This window comes from Leucopleurus acutus (genome assembly GCF_964270905.1).
Source record: "Leucopleurus acutus genome assembly, chromosome: 13".
NCBI lineage: Eukaryota > Metazoa > Chordata > Mammalia > Artiodactyla > Delphinidae > Leucopleurus > Leucopleurus acutus.
Genome location: NC_139155.1, coordinates 77,776,880 through 77,797,840, shown reverse-complemented (window position 1 = coordinate 77,797,840; position 20,961 = coordinate 77,776,880). Strand labels below are relative to the sequence as shown.

At 38.9% G+C, this 20,961-nt stretch overlaps 1 protein-coding gene across 2 annotated transcripts in view; it reads left to right on the top strand.

Moving 5' to 3' along the window:
• The first annotated feature begins 2,813 nt into the window (after window positions 1–2,813).
• MED13L (mediator complex subunit 13L) overlaps window positions 2,814–20,961 on the top strand; it is a 301,913-nt gene continuing 283,765 nt past the window's right edge. For both annotated transcript variants that reach the window (XM_082853249.1, XM_082853248.1), the window contains exon 1: window positions 2,814–2,921. In XM_082853249.1, coding sequence (XP_082709375.1) covers window positions 2,850–2,921 — 72 coding nt within the window. In that variant the 5' untranslated portion in view covers window positions 2,814–2,849. The remainder of the gene's footprint in view (window positions 2,922–20,961) is intronic.

Below are 20,961 nucleotides of genomic sequence, written 5' to 3'. Positions count from 1 at the left end.
TCTGCTTGTTGGGCTGCTGTAACAAGTTACCATAGACTGGGTGGCTTAAACAGGAGAAATCTATTCCTCACAGTTCTGGAGGTTGGGAAGTCTAAGATCAAGGTGCCAGCCAATATGGTTCCTGGTAAGAACCCTTTTCCTGGTTCTGTCTTCACAGGGCAGGGGGGTTGGTGGGTGGGGCAAGGTGGGGAGAGAGAGATGGAGGGAGGTTAGGAGGGAGGGAGGGAGAGTGTTTGAAGGCTGGAAATCTTTCCTGTCTCTTCATACAAGGGCACTAATCCAATCATGAGGGCTATACCCCTGTGACCTAATTACCTGCCAAAGGCTCTATCTCCAAATACCATCACAGTGGGTAAGTTACAGCATATTAATTTTAGGGGGACACCAACATTCTGTCCATTGCAACAAGTGAGGTTGAACATCTTTTTATATATTTGAAAGCCATATGTCTTTCCTACTCTGTAAACTGTCCATGTACTGTTCTCATTTTTCTAATATTAGGTTGCTTTGGGAGACTTTTAAAAACCTTACTGAAGAATGAGAATTTGGTGACCAGGTGTGTAAGATGATATCCTGGGATATAAACACACCTGGATATGATGGACCATCACACTGTCTGATTGCTCAGGCCGAAGTAACACCATGCATGTTGATAAAGTGGTTTGACTTTTTTTTCCTAAACATTTTCATCAACAAATCTTAATAGAAATGCACAAAATTGGCCTGAGGTCAGTGGGTCAGCAACTGGGACCCCTTTTTGACAGATTGAGAAATGAGGGTCAGAGAGTTGAACCATGGTGGTCAAGGTAACACAACGGGGGGTGCCAAAGTCATCTACAGGCCTCTGCTCACAGAGCCTTCTGGATTCAGGTTTGGGCTCTGGAGCCTCACAGACCTGGGTTTGAGCCACTCACTAACTGGAGAGCTTGGAGGTGTCACTGCACTTCTGAGCCTTGACTTGTAGTCTAAGGATAATAACAGTATCTTCTTTATGTGACTGTTCTGAGGACTACGTGAAATAATGTAGGTACATTCGTTTTAACAGTGTCGGTGGGTTATAACGTAGTGTCAGCCATGGTAATACTACATGCTGCTCCTGGGTTTTGCTTTAACAGTTATTTGCGGTAGTTCCAAAGCTCAATTCGCATGTCTAAGACTTCTTTCCTTTTATTACACTCCATCTTTCTGCTGTTTTCCCATTCTTCCTTTTTTTAAATCCAATCTGCATGGCTTTTCCACGTTTGAGGGCTTATTAATGAAGTTATCTCCTCCCCACCTTTGCAGGGAGCACAGGCCTTGAGGGCTGGGGAAGAGCCTCCTCATACTGGCATTCCTCCGGACTCCCATGCTGTATGCTCAAGAAATGTTGGTTATTGACTGAATGGAGCCAGGAGGGAAGGTCTGCTCCCAACCAGACCTAGTACAGTGTCTGGTAGTTTAAAAATTATATACATATTCTGGCACAAAGCAAGAGATCAGGAAGCATTTATGCAAAGAATGAATGCATACACACAGTGCCTAGGAGTAAGGGCTCGAAAGGCATTTCTGTATTCACAGTTAGCGCTCCCTGGGTGAGGCTTATAAACCTTAACGCAAGACCTTAGCTGCGCTGTGCCTGGGTGCAGGGGTTCGAATCCCACCCCCTCCTCTTCCCAGCTGTGCAACCTCGGGCAAGTGACTTAATCTCTTTGTGCTTCAGTTTTCTCATCTGCAAAACGCGGAGGACGGAGTGAGACCTCGAGGAGACACCCCCGAAACACTTGGATCTTCTGCTTGGCCCACGGCGAGCCCTTGCCACGCAGCCGGCCGGGGCGGTCCGGGGCACAGGCAAGGGGCCCCGAGTCCTCCGCAGCCACCTCCACGGGCATTCCCGGGGCTCGCAGTCGCGCCCAGCGGAGGTCTAAGCACCCGAGGGGGCGGGGCGCGAGGCCGCCGGCCCGGCCGCTGCCCGCGCGCCCGCCCCAGAGCCGCGCCGCCTGCACTTCTTTCTCTCCCTCTCCGTCTCGGTCTCCGTCTCCCTCCCTCTCTCGGCCGGAGAATCCGGCCCCACTCGGCTCAGCAGCGCCGCCCGCGAGCCGCCGCGGCCGCCGCTCCGACCCCTCCCCCGCCCCCTCCGTCACCCCCCCGCGCGGCCGGCGCCCGTCACGTGACGCAGCGCCAGCCAATGGCGGGCCGAGCCGCGGTCGGCGGCCGCCATTGCTGTCAGAGCGAGCGAGCCCCGGGAGGGAGGAGAAGCGAGGCTGACTGGGGAGGAGGGGGGGGTGGGGGAGGAAGAGGAAGGAGGGGACGTCGCTCGGCTGCCGGGGTCGCCCGCTGGCTTCGTCCGCACCCCCCCCTTCGCGAGTTCGCGCTCCGCGGCGGCGGCGGCTCCGAGGCGGCGGCGGCGACTCGGGCTCGCCTCCCCTCACGCGCCGGCGGGGGCCGAGGGGGAGTCGGTGGCTGGAGATAAACAAGGCGGCGGCGGCTGAGGAACAGGGAAGGCGGAGGCGGCGGCCGGCCCGCAGCGCCGGCCCGGGAGGCAGCGGCGGCCCTGAGAGGCGGGGAGGGCGCCGGGCCGCGCGGACAGCGCCCCCCGCCGCCGCCGGAGCCGCGGGAGCCGCCGCCGCCGCCCGAGCAGGAAGGAGCCGCGCGGTCGCCGCGGACCCCCCCGCCGGCCCGGGCCCGCCGCCCCCAGCGCGGCGTCGCCGCGGCGCCTCCCGCCCGCCCGCCGGCCCTCGCGCCCTCCACCGGCGGCGGCGGCGGCCCGGCCGCCCCGCGCTCCCCGGCGAGGCGCCGCCGCCCGGCCCGGCCTCGCCTCGGACGCCTCGCTCCGACATGCCCCGCTCTGGCGGCCGGGCTCGCGGAGGATCATGACTGCGGCAGCGAACTGGGTGGCGAACGGGGCGAGCCTGGAGGATTGTCACTCCAACCTCTTCTCGCTGGTGAGTAGTCGGGCTGCGGGGAGGGGGTTGTGTCGGGGGGGGGGGTCGCCGACCTCCGCCGCCGACCAACTTTCTCCTCCCGCCGCCGGGACTTCGCCCCTCCCTCGCCTCTCCCCGCCGTTCGCCTCTCGCCAATTCTCCCCCTTTTGGATCGTCTCTCCCTCGCCTTGGATCCCTTCCAGTGTTTATTTGGCTCTTTAAAAATCATTTGTGAGCGCGGCGCTCGGCGTGGAATTTGCATGTGGAAGTCTCAAAGCTGCGGATTCTGGGTCGCACTTCGAACGCCCACCCTCTGTTGCAATCGCACTCCCCTTCCCCTCCCATTTCCCCCCCTTTTCTTCCCTAAATGTGGAAGGCTTTGCCTTGTGATGCCCGCGCCTGCGATAAGCAGCTTTTTCCCCCTTGTGTCGGATCGGCTGCCCGCCCGCCCGCCTTTTGAATTTTAAAAAAATTCCATAATGACACCTGCAATTTCGCCCGAAAACAGTTGATTGAATGCGATTGTGTCAGTAAAGGACTCTTGCACCCGAAGCTCCCGGGATTGTAAACATCGACAGCCGTCTGCCTCTCGGGGCTTACTACGCTGGAGAGCCGTAAAGCCATTGCACCGAGCCGACGGAAGGTGGAGAAAGCTTTTTCTTCTTTCTCTCCTCCTGTGTCTTTTAAAAACTGTTTTCTCTCTCCTAACAACGAATCCACACACACACACAAAAGCAACAAGCTGGGCGGTTTGATAACATCGCTTTTATCTGCCTTCGCCTCTCTCGCGCTGTCTCTCTGATAATTGACAACTTTTCCTTCGGATTTGAATCGCCTGTCTTAATCTGGAAGCAGTTAGGGTGTCAATTGTTCTCCTGGAAGCCTGGCACCCGACGACGCCGTCTAGGTTCATCGAAATTAAAAATGTATAGGGTTCCAGCAACTCTTTCCTGGCGGTGGCAGTGACATTTGGTGGTAAATGCCATCTTTGCTTTTTATTGGGTCGTATTACCTAGCTCTGAAAACATTCACGTTGTTAAACCTGGCGTTTAGGCTAATAATTGCAGTGCGTGGTCTTTAAATATGTGCTTTGTGCATGAGTTACTGTATGTAGAACTATGTGCCCGGGAGACTACGAATTTGTTTAAATATTGAGCAAAGATTTGTAAACAGATGTAGGGCAATTATGTTTCAAGCGTAGAATATAATTGGAAAATTGGCTGAACGGTTTAATTTAGGCTTGAAAAAACTCAACTTAGTTTAAGTTGTGTACCCTTTTGGGGGGACTGCCTTTGGGGAACATGCATTTTGGAAATTGTTTTCTGTAACCTCTGCTGTAGATAGAGCTTTATTTCCTCTTAATCCTTGTTTACACTGGATAAATAATTTAGTGTTCAAATTGTAATTAGTTACATTTAATTATGGATAGCATAGATTTTTTTTTTTCTTTGAGACTAGTGGAGAAGTACAAATTCTTGCCAACTTTTCGAATGGAAGCTTTATTTTATTAAATATATTTCATTATGCAGATAAAAAAAGTCAAAATGTAATTTTTACCTACAAAGACCGAGTGACATAGTATCTGTGCTTTGTACTAGGATCAGGTCTTTTTTTTTTCTAGCATTTTTTTCGGATATTTAATCTTAAAATCAGTTATAAGTTGCGATTCTTACTCTCTGTACTGTGATAATTTTCCCTTGATCATTTGATATATGGGAATAAAACTCATTTTGCCTCCTGTTTTCTTCTCTCAGTCTATCATTTAGTATTAGTCAGATTCAGGGACTTCCATAGATTAGCAAACATTGATTAAGGGGTATTTAAAAGGTTTTTGTTTGGCGGCTGGTGACCACGTTGACACTTTATCAGGGAATTAAAATAACCAAGTAGACCAATATTAGTGAGGAGAGAGCCCCCAAATAACCATATATCATGCTGACTGGTAATGGCTTGTATATATGTGGCTAATTTATATATACTACATTTTGTAGACAAATAAAAATCCATGTGTAGCCAGTCTTTAGTATATATCATTTCTTCTACCTTTTTTCTTTTTCTTTTCTTTTAAAGCTTAAGTAAGGATGATAATGTTGATAGAGATAAGATGTTTAAGATTCTTTTGTAGAAACAATTTGTGGGAGCGGACTCTGTGCTTTATGACTGACTAAAGGTTTGTGCTTTGGGTATTTCTCTCCTAAACCTCTTTAAACCAGGAATTGATTTTTGAATATACTCTTTTTCTTTTTTTAATCAGAATTGCTCTTTAGGTAGCAACTTTGAAATGCGGGAAGGCGTGGGTTGATTTTTTTTTTTTTAAAGGACTATAGAATGTCTACATTCTCTTTTAGGTGGAGGGTGGATTGGTGCTAATTAAAAAAATTACGAATCGGTTAAAGAACTGCTGATATTGTAAATTTTTCTCATTCCAAATTGAGCATTTTCTTGTAAATTAGATATAGCAGCGACCTGGGATAACAAAAATATGTTGCCTGTAGTACATTGTATAGAATAATTCCAAAGGAGATAAAATCATTACCCGTTCAAAATAAAGCATGTATTATAAGAACTCTTGGTGCTTTATAATGGCATGTATTTTTCTTTTTGGCCTGCAGTTGTTTTGAGCAGAGAAAACTATTGTTTATAGAGAATTTATCTAGATACTCATATTAATGTAGATTGAAATGTAAGCTAGAGATTATAAAGTTCTGTAACACAGTAATGATCCACCCACTTTGTGTTACCTTGAGGTGTTCATATGGCTTAGCAAAAGTTGATTTGTGCAGTCAGATGCCTTAAGGTTTTTGTCAGTCCTTTACTTATTTTGCTTTCTGATATTTCTGCTGCATGGCATCACATTTCCTAAATTCTTTGTCACCCCCTGCCCCCTTTTCCTAACATGTGAAAGATGCCATTGTGTATATATGATATGGGTCATTGTATGTGTTTCTTATTCTTACAGTTGTGAAATTTGTAGCTACTGCATTAAATGCATGCCTGGCTGTGCCTTTGTGACTCGAAACTGTTTTCTCATGCTGTCCATCACATTTCTGGGAGACTCTTGTTATATATTCACTCAGTTATAATTCAGTTAAGTGTGTTAAATCTGCCCTTTTGGAAAGTGTACGAGTGCACCCTATGGTATGTCAACTCACCCTTGTGGAAAGATATAATTTCCAGATGTTAAGTATATCTTTAGTTTTGTTTCTTTACTTTTGTTTCTCAGTCGAGGTGATGTGGAGAAAAGCGATTTTGTGTCCTTTAACTAGATTTAAGTATATACTGTTTGACACAACAGCAGTCTAATTCTTAATTATGTGTGCTGCACATTCATGTTGTTTTATTTGCTTAGCATCTTCCTGACTATGGGGTAGTTGGGGGATGTTATCATTCTTCCTTCCTCAATTGAAACACACATTAGTACATAATTCCTATTAAGGACCATTCATTCTATATTTGAAGATTTGAAGGTAATCTGTTGTTGACCTGCTTCCTTTTTTCTGAAGAGATTTGTTATAGTTTTTGCAGAGAAGGAAGATAGTTGTAAATGTAGAAACTTTGAGATCTATTCTTTTGAGTTAGAACCAGATGGGGAGGACTATCAATTGAAAATGAGGAAGAAGGAATGATTAATCTTCTCAAGTGCCAGTAAATATACAGGGCATTTTTTCATCTCAATTTCCAATTTTAGTATTTACACATAAAGCATCTTTTTTTCATGATGGTTCATTTTGTTGAATGAAAATGTTTATAATTTGCTAATGTATGTTTTCTGTTCAGTGTTTAGTTGTTAGTAGTGCATGGTGTTGCAGTATTTATATATTTTTAATAGCAATAATAGCTACCCAGTAATAATTGCCATATTAACCTCCAATTGCTAGTAAATATTTTTAAGTACATAATAGACAGCAATTTAAGGCATAGTGTAGCAGTTTATTGGACCATTTTAAAGAGCCATTTGTACGTGTTCATAATTTTAAAGAGAAAATAATGTACCTAAGACTTATATGCTGCAAAATATGTCTGTGTTATTGCTTGAAGTGCTCATTGAGAGGAAGTTAGGTTGGGGCTGTTTCTTTGTGAGAATGAAGGCGGGGGTGGGGGGGGTGGTGGTGCCTGAGGACAATGAGTGTTGAGTTTATGCCAGGTGCTTATGTAGTTTAGCACTTTCTTTGGAATATTTTGGCATTTTTTTTTCATGATTGTGTTAGGTATTTGGAGAAAAAAATCTCTTAAGGCACTCTTTTAATTAACATTAAGTTATAGTAGTGGATTATATTAATTAGGTTTGGAAAGATTGATTCATCTTTTTTGTTCACTGGCTAATTTAGCCTAGTTAATTGTGAGTTAATTGTATTCATCAAACACTTTCAAAGGTCTCCTCTGCTCTTGAGAATAATAAGAAAGATACTGTCACCAGTTTATACTGTATTCTCTGTATCATATATTTGCAAAAGATAAGCATATTCTATAGTTAATATTTGTTAAATTATTTAAAATTGAAGTGAAATTCAGTGTAAATAGTAATAAGATTGTTTATGTGGATTTTTTTTTTTAATGAACAGTTAATTCAACTGTTCCTCAAAGTTTGATTCAAAGGTAGACTAGATATTTTTCTTTTTTTTGGCCATGCCGCCTGGCTTGTGGGATCTTAGTTCCCTGAACAGGGGTCGGACCCGTGCCCTGGCAGAGAGTCCTCACCACTGGACTGCCAGGGAATTCGCAGACTAGATATTTTTCTGAATGGTTTGACTTATTTTCAGTAGAAGAAAATAATAATCTCCTCCTCTGAAATAGTAGTAGAAGGTACTGATTTGTTGTTTTTTCTGAAAGTGGGTGATATGTTAATTTCACAGAAAAGTTAGCTAGTGAGAGAGATTAGACAAAGTTTATAAGAATTAGTAATATGGTTGAATATTAGGTATTATTACTGAGCTGTGCATTGCAGCCATTTATTAGAAATGGAGAAAAAGGATTTCTGTGACATTTCTTTTAGTGTCACTTATTTAAAATGTATTGTGTGCTAATCTGCTTTAACAATGTGTGTTGTAGCCACCAGAATTCCTGTTTTTGTCATTGTATAAACATTGTAATTTCGAGAAATTACATTTAATGCATTGTAAAGTGAGGTAGTTAGGTAGATAGCCTAAAAATGTGCTGTGGGAATAGTTAAAAAAAAATTTTGCACCCACATTTGTTTCATAGGACTTGCTTAGAGATTTGGAGTTAATGAATCAATATTTGTAGTGTGTGTTGGAATTTCGGACTTTTCTTCCCACTTGAATCATTTAACAACTTTCTGATCCTGTTTAGATAATTTCCTTTTATAGTATAAGCTTTCATTGTTTATTCGAAAGATTTGAAGGTGTTAGCTTTGTTCTGTTGGGGGAATTCACTTCATTACATAGGGGAGATGATTTTCCATTAATCTTGGTAAATATTAACATAAATGAGGAATTGTAAATTCACATTCATTTGCATGAATGAAATGTATATGTTTGCCCAATTTTTGTTTAGTATAAAGTCACTTATGTACATCAGTATAGTTTTCTATCTTTGCTTTAGCTGATACAAAAATAGTTTTAAATGCTTTTAAAATGTTATGGTAGCTCCCCATCCTACTATAGTGTTTTGTTACTTAAGTTTTGAAATCGTTGGATTCTGTCCTCATAAATTGGCTATCATAGTCTTCTTTTAGGAACTCCTGTTTTACTTGCATTTATGTTAGCATGTTTTAGTTATGTTTGTTGGAGTACAGTTGTTTTCCTTTTTTAAGCTGATAAAATGTCTTTTAGAGTGCATTTGGATTCTACTCAAGGAAGATTAAGTTTTTTCCATTAATTTCTAGGTGAGAATTAGAAGAATCAATGGTGTCCAAGGGAGAACGTTTATGTCACTGGCATTTTCATACTCTGTAGTTTATTATGTATATTTCTGAGTGTTTATTTTCTCATTCCAGATGAATTGTGGTAGAAACTTATTAAAACCGTATTTCTACTACTGTGAAATAGCACAGAGTCCTGGTTGACAGCTTTCTGCATTTTGTACTTTTTCCAGTACAGTGAAATTCCATTACTGTTAAAGGAACCTCCTGAGTTGATTATTTGAAAATTTCATTTGTACCTTTATTTTACATTGTTTAGATTTGTAACTTAAAAAAATGAAAAGGGGAAGATAAAGAGAATTAGGTAGATTTGCAGGTAAATTTTTTTTTCTCAGTCTTCACTAGATTTCTTTACTGGAATAATTCTTAATTTGTATTAAGTCACTACTTTAATTGGATATATTTAAGACAGTTGATATTAAAATTAAATTTGAGGAAATGATTTGTTTCAAATAAAATATGTAATTGTGCATAGAATTCTTTATAATATTGAGTAGAAATTTTAAAGATTGATCATCTAAAAGGTATTAAATTGCATGAAAACTGTGATCCCCCTCCCCCCCAAGATCATTGATACATTTCTGAGGAAGTATTTTTGCATAAGACACATAAAGCTTCCTCATATAGTTCCACAGTCCATCTGCGCTTAATTTGAGAGGTAATAAGGTATTCAAAAGTATAATTGGTGTTACAAAACATTTCGTGTTGGTAATTCTCATGATTGAATGTTAATATCCTAAAGAGAAATGAGGAAGAAGGTACATCTATCCAACTCAGGAACCAGCTCCTAGTTTTTTTGCATGTGTATATGTCTGGCACAATCCTACTCATCTTTTAAGGAGGTCAAATGTCACCTCCTCTGTGAAGATTTCCTAGACTCCCACAGGTAGAACTTGTCACTCTTGCTCCTTCCGTGTACCTCCTTCTCTCTACCTGTGATAATCATATGAGCTTCTGTAGGGCTGTGACCCTAAGTCATCTTTCCATTCTCTTCACAGTTAAGTGCTAATTAACTCTGTTAAATGAACGAATGACTGGAAAACTATTCTCTTCGTCACCTTGTTCCCTAAGGGAGTTCTCATTGCCCATTTAGGTCCTGATCACAATATGTTATTTATTATTATTTTAAAAATTTATTTAGCTGTTTAGCTCTGTGTTCTGAATATACATTATCTAGGCTGTATGTACTGTGGCTTGGTAATATTTTAGATGAGTTCTAGAAAATCTTTATTAAAGAGAATTCCAGCTGATCAAGGGAGACATGCTTATACCTCAAAGGAATAGGAATTCAGTTAGTATTTAGGTTTTGTCTAATGTGGTAGGCAACCTATAGATTTCGGAACCTGTTGGAGATTTTGTTCGGGGCTTGATCCAGAATTCCTTCATTTCCATTCTCTAAGCCATATAAGAGGGCTTTTGCTCAACCTTCAGTTATAAGATTACTTTGCATGAGCTCAGTAAAATGGGTAGTAAACTGGTCGGTAATAGGGAAAGTTGAGTGGTATTCAAACTTTTTATTTTTTTCTACTAGTGACTACATCTGGTTGCTTGCATAATGGTTTTGTGCCTCAGTTCCTCCTATAAACTTGAAGGAAATATGGGGGTCAGGAGGTGTGAAAAATCCTTTTGAGTATCTTTTAAGAAAAGTATTTTGGATGACTAGATAATGTTTTTTAATAGGAAGAGACTTCTGGCAAATTACAACTGAAGTTATAGAGTAGCCCTAGGCAGTTAACCAGGAAGTTGGAATGGCAAAATTACTTGTTTTAAGTATGGCAGCTATATTGTATTTGTGCTTTTTTGGAGGGAGCAGAAGATTAAATTGTTCTTGTGTTTTCTTTGTAAATAAGCCATCTTTAGATGTTAACAACTTTTCACTTGTTTATGTGATTCTCAGTTGTGTGGTGTCTTTAATAAGCTAGGTGATTCTGCTGTACCAGCCCTGAGCTCTGACTGGCTGAGACTGGAGATTGAACCGTGGCTCTTATTTAGTAGTTTAAGCTATTAATTCCTTGGCAGCTCTGGAGTGCTCTTTGAACTTTAAATAGCAGTTCTATTAACATTTTGAGAGTTGTCTCAGGGAATGTCAGAAATAGTACTTAATAAATATCTTTTTCTTTTTAAAGACTAAATCATGTTTTAGTTTCACACACATGTCACAACCCTTACTTTGTTTTGAACAAAGTATATATCCTCAGCTACCAACCAGTTTCTATTTTCCATTTAATAATGTGGCAACATCTAAAAATATTGTTTAGACTTTGTTGAAGGAAGGAAAGCCCCTCCCCCATCTGTAGTTTTTGTCTTAGTCATGTCGAATATGAATAGTGTTCTAAGTTTTTATCCAAAGTGTAGAATTTTACATGTAGGTGGTTTTCAGCATTCTGAATATCAGAAAAAGTTAATTTGTATGTAAGTTTGCTTTCACATAAAAACATACCCTTAATTCTGTTGCTATGAATGATGGTTTGCCTATTGTATTGTACTTAATTACTTGTGTTATAGAACTCGAATGCTATTTATGGGAGCATCTTTATGGGAAAGTTTAGAATATTAGGAGTACTTTTCCTCTGAGTAGTTTGCTGGCAATCAGAGCAGGCACTCCCTAAAACCCATCTTAGATGCTGCAGGCAGTGGGAGTGAGGTGAGGATGACCCAGACTCTAGGCCCACTTCAAGGCCTAGGAGAGGATTGCTGTCTGAAAGAGAGGCTTGAAGGGGTGTTGAGAGGTGAGGGTGGTTCCTTCCCAATGGAAGAACAGCAGTTTTGGAGCAAGGATTGAAGCCAATTTTCCCATCCCTACCTGAAGGTATCCACTGCTCTGCTGCTTCCTCTTTACTGATATACTTTTATTAAAACGTAGGGAATAGTGATAGGTTCTGTGATGTCATCAGGAAAAGATTTTGTATTTCTTTGCCCTTTAGCTCTTCCCTTCTTTCCTCTTTCACTCACTCCTAGAGAAAAACTTTCTACTTGATATTTTGTGTGGTAAATGAGGACTTAACGAGCCTCAGTGAAGTGAAAAGGGAATTGGGGGTGACCACACTGGATGGTATAACCAATAAATTAGTATTTAGATATTAATTTTTTTGTATGTTATGCTTGAGAAATCTAGGACAATATATATTCATTTTCCAGTCATGTATATACATCAGAAATGATTGAAATCAGTCTTGGGCTTACAAAAGGGCTAAGGGTCTGATGTGTAGAATAAAGACCTACATATACTATTTAGTTTCTAAGATTGTAGATGGTAAATGCAGAGGGAAAGCAGCATGGACAGACAGCATAGTAACTCAGCCAGAAAAACTCAGAAGGGGGGTTTTAAACTGGATCTTGAAGGAATGGATGGATATGGATTGCTAGAGGGGAATGCAAAGGATATTCTTTGGAAGCTCAGTTGACAGCTCTGGGTCTGTCCTTGAGAATATTTCCTGAAGTGGTATATAGGAGAGCACTTCTAATTTATGGTCTTGCTTCTTGGTTTCCTTTTAAAAAACAGTACAAAAACTTGTTGAAATCTGGTTTTTGTTAGGTGGAAAATTTGAAATGTGGGCAGGCTGATTTAGGTTAAGAAATGGTGATGTTAAAATAATAGTTTTCTAAAATAATTCGGTTCTGAACTTTAAGAAAAACAGTGCTATATTACACAAAATGCTAATGACTAAAGTGACAAATATTTCAGAAACTGGACAGACGTGAATCTTAAATGAGCAGATGGGATATGAAACTAAAAGCGGGAGATAATCCAAGACAATATAGAAACTATTATGAGAAATGAATTGAGGAAAAACAAGTGTGTTAAATGGTATTACATTTACTAATATGTTTAAAAGCTTTTCTAGGATTGCTCTCTTACATAGACAAATTGGAATTGTTGAACTGTGTAACCTATCATTTAAAAAATTTCGTTCATTTAAAACAAATTGGATTTTGATCCAGAATTACTTCTCATGAAGCCTAGACATTTAAGTCATGAATATATATGTTAATGTGCTTTCAGTGGGCAATATAATTTGCTTTATCTGACTTAAAAATAAAAAAAAAGAATAATCATAATTTTCAAAGACAACTGTGGTGGACCTTGAAGGGGAGAGGTTAGGAGTGAAAGATGAGGAATTTTGCTGTTTGGGCAGCTTGGTACTTGAAATCATTACATATGACTGTTGAGGGTAGAATCTGGATTACAGTGGCTTGCAGAATGAATGAATGGTACACTTTTCAGTTGAAGGAGGTTGATGTGAGGCAAGCAGTGATGTGGGAGTGAGGAAGGTAAGAGATTGAAAGGTAGATGAAGGAAATTTTTCAGAAGGCAAGAGCCTCATTTGTGTTTATACATTAGTAGCAACAGTAGTGGAGAGATGAAAAGAAAGATGAAAGACATAAGTTGATAATTGATGAAACAATCTGGCTGGAAATGGTATTAGGAACCCAGGTGATGGGGTTAGCGCTGGAAAAGAGCAAGACACCTGTGAGAAATAAAAGATGTGAGCATATAAGAAATGAGTAAGTGTGGACAATCTCAGTTGTAACTTGAGTGCTTTTTAAATTCACAGATTAAAGATACTGAGCTTGAGCCTGAATAAACACTTAAAAATTTTTTTTAGCTAAAAAAATGTGCATTTTACTTGATGTGCTTGTTACTGTTAACCATTTTTGTTTTTATTTTCCTTTAATGGTTGTTTTAAGTAGGTCAAATGTCACCTCCTTGGGTTGTACACTTAACAGTTACGAAACTGATTTTGAGCTAGTCACACCAGAACAGGTACATATCTGCCCAAATGAGAAGCCTTTTTCAAAATACGCCCCCTTGAAATGAATCAAATATTGATGCCATTGTCCGTAATATGTTTTTGGTCCTTTTCCTATGGAATTTCTTTTAGAGACAGTTTAGCAGCCACCCCAGAAAATTTTATAAATTTTAAAGTATACTTCTTTGGTCAGTGTCTTTTCTTCTCTCTCTTTAGTTCTGCTTTGTGCTGTAAATTTTGTTGCTGAAGTCAGTATTTAGTGCCTTCTGATGGGGGTCTTACAGGTGATGAGCAAAAATCCTGGGAAGAACTCTACTTTTGGATATACAGTTGACTCTTGAACAACATGGGTTTGAACTGCATGGGTCCATTTATACTCGGGTTTATTTCAATAAATAAATACTACAGTACTATGCGATCTGCAGTTGATTGAGTTCGTGGATAAGGAGGGCTGACTGTAAAGTTACATGTGGATTTTCAACTCTGCGGGGTGGGCAGTTCAAGCGCCAACTCTGTTGGCATGTATACATTATGCATGTGTGCCAAGAGTTCCAGCCTTGCTTGTACGGTTGCCTCCCAGGTTCTTTGTCTAGTGCTTCAGTGTCCTTTGTTTCAGTACGGTTTCAGTGGAGGTAGATTTAGTGGCCCATTGATTGGTAAGACTAGATATTGGGACAAATTAAGGGGAGGTGGCATTTTTGCTTTCTGGGGATCAAAGCAAATTATCATAAGAGGAGGAATAGAATTGTAAGTTGTGCCCTGTCTGTGTCTGTCTAGCAAATGTTAGATATCATCCTGAGGTTCATTTTTGACTAGGCTGAAGAATTAAAAAGAAGAGCCTTGGGATAAATAAATTGAGATAATTTCTTAAGGTTTTAACAGAAAGTTTGGTCTGTGAGACCAAAGTACTTACCTTTTCCACTTAGCATTGCTTTACTCATTTGAGACTGCCTAGGAAGTCATCCAGTGTCCCATACATGTTCTTTCAGCAGCTTCTTCCACAGGTGAAGATTAGCATTCATACGTATTTAGGATTTTAATTTCTCATGGTCTGCCTTAATATTCAGTGTTAGGGGAGGTGCAGAGGATGTTTTACCTATAGCAGGCATGCCTATATTATTTAGATTGAGTTGCAGTGGCAAGTATTATTTTCTACTTCTGAATTCAACGAGATTTTTCTCAATAATGGTTTTCATGTTACATAGATGATTTTATTTATAATTCCTTCCCTTCTTAAAATACTTTTCACATTAAAAAATGGGAATTGAAATCCTGTCAGAAAGTGTGGCAATATAATCCTAGAGCTATAAATATTTTAGGAAAATTTACTTAAATGATAATTATGCTAAATAAATAATAGGCACTTTTAAATTGTACAGATTTATTTAACACCTGAACAGTCTAACATTTAGAATTTATACCAGAGCATAAATCTACATCATAGCTACTAAAGACCATAAATATTTACCTTCTGAAATATAAATCCTAAAGTCTAAGTTACTAAAAACATTTTTCAAAGTATATTGGTTTACATACAGCGTGTACAGAGTGTAATCATCTGCATGGATTGAATCAAGTGTCGTGATCCCAGATGACTAAATTCTTTAGTTGTCTGTAAATTACTTGAGATATGTATGAAAATAATATTTTGTTGCTGTTTGGTGATATCATGGTGAAACTGAGCTTTGTAACCCAGACAGATGGTGCTATTCTTGAGTCTGTCTGCAAGGTCCTATAACATTTAATTAAACAGAATGATTCTCATGAGAACCCATACTTAGATATGTGTAAGCTAATAAACTGTCTTCTTTAGTAAATTTTATAAATTTGATTTGAAAAAGAAGTATTTACTTGTTCTTAGGAAACTTTTCTAATGACTGTGTTAGGATGAGTAGTCTGGTTTGGTAGTTTATATGGTAAACTCAAGGAATAGTCTAGAAGGAAAACAAATGGGATTCACTAAGGTAGGTGCTTATCTCCTACAGTAACTTTGATTTTGTTGTCAAACTTTCTCATATGGTAGATGTGATACACTGTTAAGAACTCTTAAGAGCTGACTTTAACAATTTCCAGAAAACTGTGAGAAATTTGGCAATATATGTTAACATTCATTTTAGGAAATAGCTATTGATTTAAAATCCTTGTGATCTACCTTACATTTTAATATTAGAATTGAAAATAGAAACAGCTCAATTCAGTTTTAATACATTAGGTAGATAGAACTTTATTTAGCTGTTTTGTAAAAGTTTGAGTTTGGAGGTAATAGTATATGGTTGAGATGAATAAATCTATCAGTTACCTAAATAATTACATAAATAATACATTAATGAGTCATACAATATTTCTAGATATCTTTGGAAATTATTCTTTTATTAAATTAACTTACTTTTATTTAATGCTTAGTCTTTAATAGATAGGAGACAAGCCTGAAAGGTGATGTTTGACGCCAGATTGGATGACATGAAGAAGCTGGACGTTTATTCTGTATGCACAGGGTAATGCCTGAAGGCTTTTGAGGAGGATAATGACCTGATCAGATTTATGTTTCAGAGAGAAAACCGAGGTGGGCTTTGTGTAGTGTTGATTGTAATAGTGGAGAAACCAAAGGCAGAGAGAAGACTCTTAGAATAGTCTAGATCTGAGAAATTATGCAGGGCCAGTAGGAACAGAGAGAAAGAAATGGGTTCAAGTAGTATTTTGGAGGTAGAATTTGACAGGACTTGGTGACCAATATTGTATGTCATAGGAGAGGAATCAAATGGCAAACAGATATTCTTGGTTTTATAGCATTTGCATTCTCGTTTATACAAAACAAAGAAGAACTGTTGGCAACATCCATGAGCTGTAGTTGTTAGCAGAAGACCTACGCTTTGATCACAGGCATATATGAAAGTATTCACTGAGCCTGGGTTCTTGCTGTTAAATTAAGCCTTGTGGAACTCAAAAGTTTTAAAATTAACTACAGACAAGAGCTGGGGGCAGAAAGACAAGAGATAGTGAAAAGAAAGTAAAAACAAACATTAGCCTATGTAATCTGCCTATTTTCAGAAAAGGTTTGAAGCAGTGGGAACAAGATTTTTTTCCTAAATTGAGAATAAGATTTATGAGAAAAGAGGGATGGATTAAAAAGTTGGGGAAGATGTTATAAAGCAGAAACTAACACACCATTGTAAAGCAATTATATTCCAATAAAGATGTAAAAAAATGATATTAAGGAATAAAAGTCCTATATTTTAAAAATACATACCAAAAATGTATAGATGGGGCTTCCCTGGTGGCGCAGTGGTTAAGAATATGCCTGCCAATGCAGGGGACACGGGTTCGAACCCTGGTATGGGAAGATCCCACATGCCACAGAACAACTAGGTCCGTGAGCCACAACTACTGAGCCTGCGTGTCCGGAGCCTCTGCTCTACAACGAGAGGCCACCGTAGTGAGAGGCCCGCGCACCACAATGAAGCGTGGCCCCCGCTTGCCGCAGCTAGAGAAAGCCCTCGCACAAAAATGAAGACCCAACACAGCCCTCCCCCAAAAAAAATTTAATTAAAAAAAAAAGTTGGGGAAGAAAGGAGAAGGCAAGACTGGTGGGGTAGGTGGAGAGGTGTGGGTTGTGAGTGGTGGTGGTTGTAGGTGGGAATCAAGAATATTTTGGTAGGGGAAGAGCTCTTGAAATTTTGATTATCAGAAATGGGCATGGAGAAACTCTGATAGAAAGAAAGAAAATAGAGGGGGGAGTGCCCTAACAGCAATTGGCTCTATCAGCGTTTGTTCCATAGAGCCTCTGCTTTTAATAGTGGTAAGCTCACAACATCATGGATGAACCTCAGAAACACAATGTAGAGACCAACAGTTGACTACCGGCTCATAAGGAATGCAGTAGAGGTTAGAACAACTCTCCACTGTATATTCCCTTGTAATAATAAAGATGTTGAATTAAACCAAAAAAAAAAAAAGTGGTAAGCTCAGAAAGCAGATTACATTCTCCCTCTGTAAATCTTTGAATTATTTTCACTTAGTTTTTTATTTAAAGGTTTTCTTTCTATCAATTTCATATTAGTGATATTTTTGGTAGGATGAAATAGACTTTTACCCCTATTTTTCTTCTTGCCTTTGTGGAAATTACCAGTTTTTAGGAATTGGCATAGTGGATAGAATAGAGAGGACATTTGTAAAGACCACAAAACAGTGTGTATCTTTGGTGCTATTCTTCATTCTCATTTTGGGTTCCTTTAAATTTTCATTCCTGTCATTCTATTCTCTGTTCCCTCAGCACTTAGCTTTCTGATTGGACAATATTTTTATAGATACTGAGAGTGTAATTGTTATGCCGTATCAGATTTCTGCCTCGCATATTGGGAAAACTTTTTCCTTCCTCTCTCCCTCTCTGCCCATCCTTCCATACCCCTTTCCTTTTTAAGCACATTCCTGGACTCCCTGTGCTCTGGAGCTTTCCCTACCCCGCTGCACTTTTACTTGGCAGCACCAGTTCTCAGTTAAGCGCTAAAATGTACATATGCACTTCAGAACCTTTTGATGTAATCTCCTTGCTGTGGTGGGGATCCTCTCCAGTTGTTTTGAGTGCACTTACTGGCACAGCATGTGCTATCCATTGTCAATTGGCTGTAATTCATTCAGCCTTCCCATGTGGGTAGATTTTTCACTTGGCTATCCTGAAGGTGGAGAGTTGGCTTTCTTGCAGTTGTCATTTTTCTTTAATTTCTCTCCAAGTGAGGTCATACTAATGAAAAACAAAATATTTCCAAGAAATAAAACTTCCAAGAAATTAAAACTACATATAAAAAAATTACACATAATCCAGGCACTCCATTAGATCATATAAATTCCAGCTCTTCCTGTTAATGTGCACATTTTTTGGTAAGTAGATGTAATCACAGGGTAAATATAGTTCTTTATTCAGCTGTATGCCTAACGTATTTTCCATGTGGTTACCATTTTCACAATTATAATTTTTAAGAGAAAAGTACTTTATAAATTTAATTAATTTTATAATTTATAATTTAACAATCCAGTATTGTTAATTGGCGGATCTGACATAAAACATGAAGGTTCCCCTCCCCCATATAGAGGTAACTACCGGTAGTTTAATTTTTATCATTCCAAATTTGTTTTTTTTAATATGTTTGTGTGCCTATACAATGCAGTTTCAAAATTGTTTTCATTAGATAATAGTGTGTATAAATCATACATAAGGTAGAAATGATCATGATACAGTGAACACCCATGTACTTAATACTCAGAGTAAGAAAAAGAACATTTTAGCATTTGTGAAGTCCTTATGATATCTTTCCTTTCCATTCTCTTTCCTCTCCTTTCAGAGGTAACTATTCTGGATTTTATGTTTATCATCTTCTATTTTTTAAAAAAGGTTTTAATCATGAGTATTTAGTGTGTGTATGTATATATACACATATATATAGAATTTTGGTTTTTGGAACTTTTTATAAATGAACTATATTCCTCTGCAGCTTGCTATTTTAGTTTAATATTATGTTCCAACAATGTGCAATTATAATTCACTCTTATACCACAGTTTATGCATATTGCATATGCATATTGATGATGGACATATTTGTAGTTAAAAAAATTACGGGTAGGGGCTAATTCTCCAGCGTTTCCTGCAACATGCTTTTTCTGCTTAGCATTTAAAAATATTAGTCATAAAATCAGTCTCAATATTTTCAAGTCAGTAAATTTAGATATACTTCACTCTTTTATTATTATTATTTTTAAACAGTTGTATCCTGTTTCACAGGATGGGATGTACTATTGTTTATTTAACCATCAACTGTGAGAAACATTAAGATTCAGTTTTTTTCTGTAACAGTACAGTTAAGCATTTTGATAGTTATAACCATAAATTCCTTAAAAAGATGTGTCAGTTTACATTTCTTTGGGCAATGCATAAATGCCCAATTCTTCTATCCTCGCCTATTGTCAAACTTACTCATTTTAATTTTTTATACTCTGAGCAAAAATAATCTCAGTATTAAAATCGTCAGGTTTTTTATTCCTAATGAGGTTATCAGCATCTTTTCATACAAACGGGCATACATATTTTGTGAGTTTTATTTTTCAAAAGCATTTAATCTCTAAAAAGCCTTTTGTTTTCTTTTTCTATTTAAAATTTCCAACCATTCACTAACAAGAATCTTTATTTCAAGTCAGATCTTTACATGTTAAACACATTCTCATCTCAGAGATTTTGCCCTTTCTAAAAGTGCTTACTGAATGCCTGTAATTGCTTAACTGTTTGCCAGCTACATAAATTTTCTCATCAAGATCCTGATGAGGTAGATACTACTGTTCCCATTTTTCAGATAAGAAAACTGAAGCAAGAGTTTAAAGTAACTTGCCCTGGGTCACACAGCCAGCAAATGATGGAGCCCAGTCACTGACTTCAGAGCCCGAATGCTTAACCAGTGCATTGTATTGTGTACTCTTCTTTCTTTTCTTGTCTAAGTCCTTTAGAGCTTCTGTGGAGCTTCTCCTAACTATTCCAAACAGTATTGATCTCTTTCTTTTCTGAGCCTTTTAAAAATTAACAGTGTAGACCATATAATTTAGCATAAGCATGAAGGTAGAAATCACTGGAGCATGTAGGTTTGCCTGAGATTAATGGAGTGATAATACAGTTTACATTTTTAAAAAGTTTCATCAGATTCATGGAGTAATAAGGCAGCTTAAAATTTCTTCCCACAGATAGGCAGATTTTTCTCTCCTTGACTACTTTATTCCAAATAGAGAAAACCAGATGGAAAATGAAAAATTAAGATAGTTTATTTTGATCAATGAATGGGGCAAGATAAAAACCTCGGTAATAGTCTCAAAAAAATTCATCACCTCACTAAAAGTCTTTTAGTTTTTTAAAAATAAAAAGCCAGTTGCTGAAATGCTCATCAGAAATGATTTATTATGGTAACATAATCATGTGCTTATTAAAAAGTAGACAAATAGCTTAAACAAGATAGAAATTTCTTTTTTGCATACACGCAAGCTGGAGGCAGCATTTCAGAACTGGTTTGGTTACTTCTCAGTCATCAAGGGACCCAGGTTCGTTCTTTCTTACTATTCCATCATCTCTAGTTTATCACAAGTAGCATATTGTCCAAGATGGCTGCTCAAACTCTATAATCATCATGGTGGCATTCTAGATAGAAGGCGGAGGAAATGTAGGAAGGCCACACCCCTCCTTTTAAAGGAAACTTCTAGGAAGTTCCTTACAACACATCTGGCCATGCTTAACCTCAGGGAGGCTGGGAAATGTAGTTCTTCAAGTGAGCACATTGTTATCCCCAGCAGTATAGAGTGTATGTTACTGTGGAGGAAGGAGCCGTTCATGTTTGGGTCGGCAGCCAACAATGTCTGCTATACTGAGAAAGTAATATAAATTTGTGTTTATAGTCTGTTA